Source organism: Herpailurus yagouaroundi, unplaced genomic scaffold (genome assembly GCF_014898765.1).
Source record: "Herpailurus yagouaroundi ecotype Mexico unplaced genomic scaffold, PumYag 195, whole genome shotgun sequence".
NCBI lineage: Eukaryota > Metazoa > Chordata > Mammalia > Carnivora > Felidae > Herpailurus > Herpailurus yagouaroundi.
Window position 1 is genome coordinate 10,796,658 of NW_024412426.1, and position 10,458 is coordinate 10,807,115.

A 10,458-nucleotide genomic window follows, 5' to 3' on the forward strand; every position below is an offset into this window, starting at 1 on the left:
TTGTTCTCTGCTTCCCTTTTGCTCAGCTACAGACTCTTGGTTAAATCCCTCCAAGACTATGTCATAAGGTTCTCTTAATCTTTCCTTCCTCTCCATTCCCCCTGTTCCTGCCCCAGCTCAGATCCTCACTATCTTTTGCTAGGTTACCATGTAATGTCAAAAACGACCTCTTCGCCTCTGGCCTGAGCCATCCACTGTCCCCCCCTATTCCAGCCATACTTCCCTTACCATGAGGGTGGCCTTTAGAAATCCAGATTTCAACCTGACATTTCTCTGATAAAAATCCCTTTAAGAGCTCCTCTCTTTTCAGGAAAAGTGCAAACACCACCTTATACATTAGAGGTCCTTCTGGCTGGGCTCTTGCCCACCTTCCAGCCTCAGTTCCTGCCGTGTCTCCCCAACCATCGCTACTGCCCACAGACGTACCTCCTATACTCCAGTGATGAATAACAGAATTTCTCAGATGCTGCATGAAAATGAACTGAAAAAAGCCAACATCCTCCCCTAGGCAGGGTTTTGCCATTACCTTCTCCTTTAGCCACCACTGAACATTATACGTTATAATTATGATAGCGAGTGATTATTGAGCATTTACCAATTCTGACATCATTCTAGACCCAGAGGCAATCACGATGCAATGTTTAAGGATGTGAGTTTTGCAGATAGCAAGACTGGTTAAAATCCCAATCTGTTATTTGTTTAGCAAAACGATCTAGAGCAAGTTACTTACACTCTCTCTCTACACCTCAGTTTCTTCATCTTTAATATGGGGATAATAAAAACCCTGTCATTGCTGTTGGGTTAGTGAGACAATATACAAAAAATGCTTAGCATAGTATCTGTTACATGATAACCTATTATTAAGATGAAGTCATAATTATTGTTATTAGACTTTATTTGTATAAAGTATAGATGGATAGATTGATAGAATGGAGAATTTGCCCCCAAACACTAAAGCTTTATCTCCATTTCATAACTAAGGAGGTTAGATTACTTTTCCAAAGTCATATAATTAGAAAGCATAAAAGCTTTGAGTTTAAATCTACACCACAAAATACCAATACGGCCCTTCTGATATTGTACAAAATGTATTTACTGCGTACCCAGCTCTCCACCTGGATCGGAAGCTCCCTAAAGGCAGACCTTGTCATATTCGTATGTCACAAAGGAAAAGTTTAAGAACGAATTAACAAATGAATAGCTATAGTTCAGCCAAGGCAGACGGATGACTGTGAGATCACAGTCCTGGGAGAAGGGAAAGGTGGCTGGTGTGGTCACGGTGGCAATGGAGCAAGAGCCATCACCCGAGCTCCTGGGTCACTCACTCATTGCTTCTATCTGGACGTGGATGAGGTTCTCTATGTCTTCCTGCAGGGTCTGATGGGACTTCAAGGGGATGGGCAGGTAGCCATAGTGTTCTCTGTTGCAGAGGTACATCTGGATGCCTGAGGATCCAAGAGAGAAATAAAAGCAACCAATCAGAAAACACGGTTCTTGGTTCTCTAGAGACAACTAAGGGAAAAAAGCTCGGACTGTGGCTAAAGCTGAGTTTGGCACTGGAAATGAATAAGTAGTTGTTTCAGACACTGCCTGTAGACCTCAAAAATGCTCTTTAGTAAGAAAATTTAATGCAGCATTGGGGGCTAATAAAAACCGGGGGCCACTCTTCAGCTCAGAGGAAATTGATTTTTTTCTCTCTGAAGAAAAAGCATACCCGTGGTCTGAAATGAGCACTAAAAGCACGACGGGATCAAAAGGAGGCAAGGAATTCCCATTCCAGAGAACAGAATGGAACACTGTAATCCGCCTACAGGAAATAACAAGAAGATGAGGAATGAAATCCACATTTGATATGAAAGCAAACAGGAAAATCCTGTGAGGCTGACAGATTATTAAAGCTAAATCTAGGCATATGGAGAACAAAAAACAAAAAAAAAAAAACAAAAAAAAAAAAAAAAAGAAGGAAATTTAGAATTCTCCACAGTTCTCCGAGGTTTTATTTCTCTTAGCAGGCATGGATTTGGAGTCAACCAACAGACATGAAACTTGTATGACGGATTCGTAAAGGGACAAAAAGACTGCATTTCAAGTCCTGCTAAGAATCTGTCATATGACAATGCCAGAAACATGCCTCAGTCCTCCTGTATTCAGCACTGGTTCCAAGGCCCCACATGACTAACTCCAAGAGTTGCACAGCATCTGTGTTTAACCAGAAAATTAGGAATATAGGAATCAAGATGGTCTCACAAAGATCCGACAACTGACAGTCCTGACTAATGAAAAGATTGCTTAGTTGAAAGAATGAGTCTGCCAAGCTCTGATCCGTGTGTCCAAGCTTCTGATTTGTTAATGGCCATAATCATCTATGCTTTACAGAGACAGAATTATCTGCATAGTGACTTCTCTATGTTGTGCAGATGAAATTTCCTCCAGTCGGCTGTATCACCTGCCAGACCAGGTGACGCTGTCTCACGGCATTAGCAGAGAAGAACAGGGGAAGAAAAGAGCCTTTAGCCTCTTCCTCACTGAATCTGGCACAAATCAGGGCTGGTCCAGCAAACGTGGTCACTTCTCTTGCTTCACCAAGTAAACTCACTAATTCTGCTGTTTGCCTACACAAATACTTCAGGGTCGCTTCAAACGAAAATGTACCCCCTTGCAAAGTCACGATGAGTTCAGGAAGCGGGAGGAATATGATTTCATGTTTACGTTGTCTCTCTATCCTAATTAGGTAAATCGTCTTACCATGCAACTTTCCAAAGCTTCAGTAAAAAGGGGAGATGAGACCTAGCCAAGCTGTCCATCAAATGTGAAGGGACAAGAAAGGCATTTTCACACAGCAAGGTCATAGATATTTACTTACCATCACACTTTCTCACAAAGTGACTGGATGATGTGGAAGAAGGAGGAGGAGGAGAAGGAAGGAAAAGGAGAGGAGGCGGATTACAGAAAACAAGGAGGCCCTGAGACATAATTGACAGGAGGGTCAACGTACGGGACAAGGGAAGGGCATCCCGCGTTGAGAGTTGTGGCACCACTCAGACAACAGCGGAAGGTTCCAGAAGAGAAATCTTCACAAACATGCAAAAAGAGAACATCTGATAAATCTGACCATTCTAAGAGATGCTTTAGACAATTAGGGCTTAGTTTTAGATTGTATTAGTCATAAACTAAGGGGAAAAGGCAGTCATTCAGTTAAATATAGAAGGAAAACTAGCCATAGTCCATAAGTGGCTCAGCTTTGAATTAGGTTCACATATTATAACAACAAAAACACCGGCCATTGATCTGTCTTAAATTGCCATGGAACTCTATCGGGAGGACAGTGTTGGGAGGACTGTGTTTGCATTGAGGGAGCACAGGCAGGAGAGAGAGCTACCTCCCCCTCTTCAGTGGTGGACAGTCAATAGATCACATCCAAAGTAAGTCCAGAGAATCAAGAGGTAGCAACACAATCATATTATTTAGAAACACAGACATTATATTATACTTCTGTCATCATCTGGAGGCGTTAAAAGTGCCGGTCTCTGGGGTACCTGGGTGGCTCAGTCGGTTAAGTGTCTGACTCTTGATCTCAGCTCAGGTCATGATTTCATGCGTCGTGGGATCAAGCCCCGTGTCGGGCTCCACACTGAGTGTGGAATCTGCTAGGGATTCTCTCTCTCCCTCTCTCTCTGCTGCTCTCTCCCTCCCTCAAAATAAATAAATAAACTTAAAAAAAAAGTATCTGTCTTCTAGAAGAGGGAAATGATGGTACAGGGGGGTGATGTACAAGAGACTTCTAATTTTATAATAAACCTTGGGGGACTATTTGAACTCTTTCAACTATGTCCATGGATAATTTGACAAAAACGTAACAATTTTAAAAGGAAACGTGTTGATAATTAGTTAAAGCCTATGAAGGAATCTGGTACTCTCAGTGAAGCCTACTTCTGGAGAAAACAATTTTCTTTCCCTGTGAAAAAGAATGGTAAATGAAACTTCACCTCGAAGCTCTGTGCTTGTCATATGAAAATAGCAAACATTTTCTTGTACTCATTAGTACCTTTATACTTGGATTGAGACGTTTATTTTTATCCTCGGTGATGAAAGATCAGATCCAGAGAGGCAAGGACTTGTCCAAGGCCATACAGTAAGTCATTAGCACAAAACCTTTGTCCCTAAAGAGCCAATGCCAAGTATCTCTCTATCTGCCCAGGGTTTTGAAGCCCAGGCTGAGAGCCAGTAATGACGCTGGTTGCCATCTTTGCACGTGGCCGGCACCTCTGATTACTACCAGTGATGTGCAGGAGGCAGGGATGCATGCCCGTCACCCACATCTCTTGCCTTTTTTGACTCAACAGCAGACGTTCAGAAGATGACTGGCTGGCGCCAGAGATGGTTCCTGTGGCCATGACACAAAGCCCACATCTCTGGCCACAACGGGACGTGAACTCCTGACCCTGGCTTCACTATAGCCACAGAGACTCTTCTGCGACCCCTGTGCTCTCTTCTGGGGCCAGCTCAGCAGCTACACCTCAGGGCACCACCACACTTGGGTTGCGCCTCCCACTCATCAACCGCACATCGCAACGACTGGAGTCAGAGGTGAAAGGGTAAGGAGCAAGGTCTGTGGTTAGATGGGCCGGCCGGGAACATGTAGAGCCTTTATTTCCTTTTGGACATTTAAAAAATGATACTTCAGAGGATGAAACACAGCTAGGGAGCTTCGCAGAGTGAGAAAAAGAGAACACAAATTCTCTTTCATCAAGACTCTTGCGAGGGAGAAGGGAAGCGATTTGCTTTGGATGTCAGAAAGGAAAAGCATCCATGGGCTGTGCAGGACTCCCAGGCTCATTCTTCTCTCTCTTGGAAATACTTTAAGAGAAGTTCAAGTGCCACCAGGGGAGCCACAGGACTATCAGGAAAGCTCTTTCCTTCCCCCAAATGACAGTGATTCTTTCCTGCTTGACTCCTGGACCTGTTCACGGTTTATACCATCCATGTGACCCTCAGGTTTCCCTGTTTGACAGCTATTACTCATGCTTCCACATGTAAAGATCTTATCTCCCCAAGTAGCACAGAGCCTAACACGATCCTAGGTACAAAGGCAAAACCTAGAGTATGAATTCCCTCTCCTTTCTTTTCTACCTCCTCTCTCCCCAGCTGAATCGCCAAACAGCTTTGGGCCTCTCCACCTTCAATGTCCTGGGAAGGCCTAAGGGGAGTGTGACCACTAAGAAATGAAGTCTGAGTGAACAGGCCACACACAGGACAGAGCTGAAAAATTCCTATCCAGCCTGTGTCCCTCTTCCAGCCCCAAATACAGTTGTTGGTTGAAAAACTACATCATAATAATTTAGTGCATGGGTCACAAAACACCTTATGCAATGACTGTAAATGAGAACTCTGTTAGGCAAGGGCCATTATTGTACTTCTGAATAGTTCACTTTCTTGGAACACCCTTACTGCAAACTCTGAAGCCAGGGGACTGGCACACTGAAAGGAATGAGAAGGCCCTGAGTCTGCTTCCCAGCCTGGAGAAGTCAGAGCAAATCACAGGCCATGTTAAAAGAGGCAGTTTCCATTAACACTGACGCAAGAACCTTCATGAAAACTCTCAATCCAGATGAGGATAAGAACCCTGCTTTTGCCTTGACACGGGGCTAAAGAATGCCTACACCGGGCCAAAGGGTCTAAACGGCTCTAGCAGCCAAGGGAAAATAGCCTTCCACATGTCCACCAAATATTCTCATTCCTACCAAATCCACAACTGCTGAGTGGGACACCTATGGCTTTAAAGATAGCCTGACCTGTGAGCTGTGGCTTGAATTTGTATTAACATTCTCGCCTGCCAGCAAGCTGTCTCAGCTGCCTGGGGTCCTGATCTCACCCACCCTAACTTATACGGCCACATGAGTTTATTCACCATTCACCTACTTTCTAAACTCGCTTCTGCTGGCACTTAAGTAGCACATTTCTGGCTCATTGATGATGGGACCTGACTTCTCTCAGGAAGGTCTGAAATACAGCTTTGCTTCAGGAATGTCGTGGAACTTCCTGTTGAATTGCTTTCGTGAATTAAGTCCTCCCTGACTGCATGTGCAGGGTGGCACAAGAGAAAAAACTTAGCCTCCAACTGACTTGTCTTCCTCAAAAAGCCTGTACAGGCTGACTCCTCCTAAGTCCCACCAATGGAAATGCTTCCCAGTGGTTCTTGAAAGCCTTAAGTCTGGCTCTGCCTTTCCTTCCATGAGTACTGTGGCAGAGGCTGCTAGGTGCCTCCGTAAGTCTGTCCTCTCCTCTTTTGGAGTAAGAGAACTGAGGTTCTAGACTGCATAGAGTAAAGAGCACATTCTGAGCCTCGCTTACAGCTACGTGTTGACCTGTGACTAAGTTCTGGCTAACGGGATATGCACGGAAGCAATATGTTCAATTCCTTAAATGAAGAAATGCCTTCCCTCTCTGGCTTTTACTTAATGGCTACAATGCATCCATACTGATGAGACATCTTGGATCGTACAATTAAGCACGACACCTCATGGAGGATGGGGAAGCAACAGAGAAGCCTGGGTCTCTGAAAACTTTGGGGAACTGAGCCACTGTACCAGCTCAGACTTTTTAAAGAAGAAATAAACTTCTGATTTTAAAGTCTGGGGTCTTTGCCAGTGTTGTTTTGGGCCACTGTCACAGTTTCCTAATTAATAAAAAAATTCCTTATAGTGAACAAAATGATACAGTAGCACCATCGAGAACCAATCACCTGCTCATGGCTCTCCCCGCGGCCACTGTCTTCCCAGCACTCAAAAAGAAGAGAGTGGATTTCTGGGGAGGGGCCGGCCCTGGCTCTTGGTCATTGGTGCTCACCTGGACAACGATTAAGAGGGTGCTGGTATGGTTACCGCAAACAACTGTCTCTAATACTGCCTGGGGAAAAAAAGCTTTATATAGGACTGTTGTATAATAAGATGCACAAAAGAAAGGAGCTGGTTCGCTGCAGTGTTTCCATGGTGACGGAACAACTGAACATAAACAGTACCTGCTTGCCTGCTGGAGAAGGCAAAGACGATGATGTCATCAAAGGTCCAGGTGTAGTCCTGGTGTGGGGGATAGAACATCAGCTTGCCAGAGGCTTCCTTCCTGAGGTCAATTAGGAAGGTGGAGTGAACCATGGGGACGGGGAAGCAGCCCAACCTCTTCCATTCTCTAATCTGAAGGTAGTCTGGGGTCCGTTTATAGAAGCCCTGGAAAAGAGAAATAGGTGGGCTATGTTCTCCAATCCGAGGGCTTCATCTTTCCCCGTCTTCTGCCAGGCGGACTCCTCCTAAGTCCCCACCAGTTAAGGAGAAGTCCCCGAGCAAAGTCACTGCCCCTCTTCTTATCTTGGCCTAAGGATTTCCCACTGAGTTCAAGAAATGCTATTTACATATGAAATAGTACTTAAGGGTCTTGTTTTCAGAAATAATTTGGGTTTCAGCATTATCTCTGGATTTAATGATCTTATAAAAGTACATTTTCTGTTGCCATCTGGTAGAATTAAGAGGTGGTCAAGCAGGGGCGCCTGGGTGGCTCAATTGGTTTAGCGTCCGACTTCAGCTCAGGTCATGATCTCACGGTTTGTGAGTTCGAGTCCCACTTCGGGCTCTCTGCTATCAGTGGGGAATCTGCTTCGGATCCTCTGTCTCCCTCTCTCTCTATCCCTCCCCTGCTCATACACACACTCTCTCTCTCTCTTCCCAAAATAAATAAAAACTAAAAAAAAAAAAAAAGAACTGGTAGAGCAGAGCGGTTAAAAGCACAGGGTCCAGTGTCTAGCTGCCTGAGTTCAAATTCCACCTCAGCTACTTATCGTCTGTACGTCAGGTTACTCAACTTCGCTGTGCCTGTCTCCTCATCTGTACGACAGGCATGATGGCATTATCTGCTCCATGGGGTTGCCTCTAAAAATTAAGGATGGTAAAATCTGAAAACTGCTTAGAATACTGCCTAGCACCAAGAGAGCATCAACAAATATTGGCTAATATTAAAATCACTGTATTATATTGGCTAATGGTTTTAATTAAATATGCAAGTTACTTAAACACACAGCTAGAGGCTTCCACTGCCACTGCAGTTTCTCATTCAATATTCCGGTGAAGCTGCCACAGCTCCACACTTTTTTGGGGGGGTTCTCCTTTTGAAAGTTCCTTCTGGATGAGCACACAGGACAACCAACCCCCTTACTCTGTAGTTTTGAACACACTGGCTTGGAATGACCCAATTTGTTTTCCCCAAACTTAACTGTTCATTCAAAAGCGTTCTTTCCTCTGCTGAATACCCACTATGACTCAGGCGCTGTGCTAGATGCTAGAGACGCACCAGCAATGGGCATCCCCAGCCTTAGCCCTCACGACATGTGAGGCCCACTGGGGCTTACACTCCAGTGGCACCAACTGTAATTTGACTATTGCCAAAGCTGAAATCTGTCCCAGAAAAGATGAAGACATATGATGTATGCGTGAAGGCGTTAAAAGTATGTGGAAGCTTTGGGGTGCCTGGGTGGCTCAGTCGGTTAAGTGTCTGACTCTTGATTTCGGCTCAGGTCATGTTCTCATGGTTCATGAGTTTGAGCCCCATGTCCCGCTCTGTGCTGTCACATAAGGATTCTCTCTCTCCCTCTCTCCCTTCCCCTCCCTCTTTGTCTCTCTCTCTCCCTCTCTCCCCCTCTCTTTGTCTCTCTCTCAGAATAAATAAACTTAAAAAAAAAAAGGTATCTGGAAGCTTTGAAGGGCATCTTGAAAAATGTTTTAGGCGGCAGCATGCTCACGGAATGAGTGTCAGGCTTCACAAAGCCAGCACTCTAAAGGGCACCCCGCTCGGTGGTTACAGAAGTTCCCACATGGTCGCCATATTTTATGGTCACCCATTCTGTTGTGATGTCAGGACCCACACATGAGGCACTGCAGCCACTTCTACCTCTCTGACATTCCCTTCGGTGCCTAGAGAAGTGTTCTAGCTGAGCCAGCCTGAGCACTGACCACGTGATAACATAGAAGGATCACAAGTTAAGAACTTAAATGATGTGTTTTAGAGTCATCTTAATCTTCCTCTAGCTGTTTGATCTCAGCCCAAAGATTAACCTCTTTGAGCTGAGTTTCTTCCCTTGAAAACTGGGATAATAGTTTATTTGTCTCTCTTACAGGGTTGTAGAATGGATTGCATGCGATAAGGTCTATGAAGACACTTTGACAACTGTAATTCGTTATATGAAGTATTATTATTACTACAATTTAAAAAAAAATTATTTTGGGGGGGAAGGGGCAGAGGGAGAGGGAGAGAGAGAGAATCCCAAGCAGGCTCCACACTGTTGGTGCAGAGCCCAACACAGGACTTGAGCTCACGAATAGTGAGATCATGACCTGAGCCAAAATCAAGAGTCAGACGCTCAACCAACTGAGCCACCCAGGCACCCCATATTACTACAATTTTTTATTAGCCTTTAACTTAAGGTTTACTTACATCTTTCAATTTATGAGCATTCTTTCAAGGGATAAAGGAAACACTGGTTCTTTGAAGGGCTGCTAAGGACACATGTGAAATACAAAGTTCTAGACTACTTAGGAACAATATTTTCAGAATGAGAATTTTGGAAAACTTATGATGATGAGTCACTGAATATCCTGAGAGTGAGGGGAAGGAAGCAGAGAAAATATGAGAGAGAGAGAACGAATTAATATGCCTCCTGCAGACAGGCAGAGGTGATAGAGGTCTTTTTTGACAAAAAATGAATGTTGTTGGTAATAATTCCTGTTCTTGGCCAGACAACACCAGGGTCATTTTGTGTTTAAAGCCTCTGGAAACCAAGACCTGCCTTAAGCTTATGAAGTCATTGGCTGTTTCTGTTCCCACCCTAGCAGAAGACTGACTGAGGATGGTAGAAAGCCAAAAAAAAAAAAATAAATAAATAAAATAAAAAATAAAATAAAATAAAGGAGAAAAATTAGAATTGCCCCTAAGTTGCTCTCTATTTTACTGTGCAAAATAAGTGAGCACATTTCTCCTGTTTGCTTTTAATGATTAAAGCAAATAAGGAGATAATAAAAGCCTAGAGGCTGTAGTTACTAAAGCAATCCACCCTTGTTCCTGGTGTCAATGCAGAACTCATTAAAAACAGCCCTTGAGTGACTCTACCATGGGAAACACCACACATTATTAACTGAGAGTGTATGAATTTAGATGAACTTAATAAAACATTTTCTCCCCAAGGAACCGAATGTCTTTTATACGTATGAACTTAATGTCTCCTTAAAAGAGATGTGGGTAACACACATGCAAAATCTGTAGGAACTGCAGGAAACATTTATAACCAAAGAGGGATGCTTCACCCAGCAGTGTGCTAGAGCCACTGTGTGTTACATTTTCAGAAATTTTGCAAGCCACTTGACATTTTGGTAGCTTAAAATCTGTAAAAAAAAAAAAAAAAAAAAAAAAAAAAAAAAA

At 43.8% G+C, this 10,458-nt stretch overlaps 1 protein-coding gene across 2 annotated transcripts in view; it reads right to left on the reverse strand.

The window, feature by feature from the left end:
• COLGALT2 (collagen beta(1-O)galactosyltransferase 2) overlaps positions 1 to 10,458 on the reverse strand; it is a 46,488-nt gene that overhangs the window by 28,884 nt on the left and 7,146 nt on the right. For both annotated transcript variants that reach the window (XM_040446568.1, XM_040446567.1), the window contains exons 4-5: positions 7,019 to 7,223; positions 1,326 to 1,445 (exon numbers count right to left, since the gene is read on the reverse strand). In XM_040446568.1, coding sequence (XP_040302502.1) covers positions 1,326 to 1,445; positions 7,019 to 7,223 — 325 coding nt within the window. The remainder of the gene's footprint in view (positions 1 to 1,325; positions 1,446 to 7,018; positions 7,224 to 10,458) is intronic.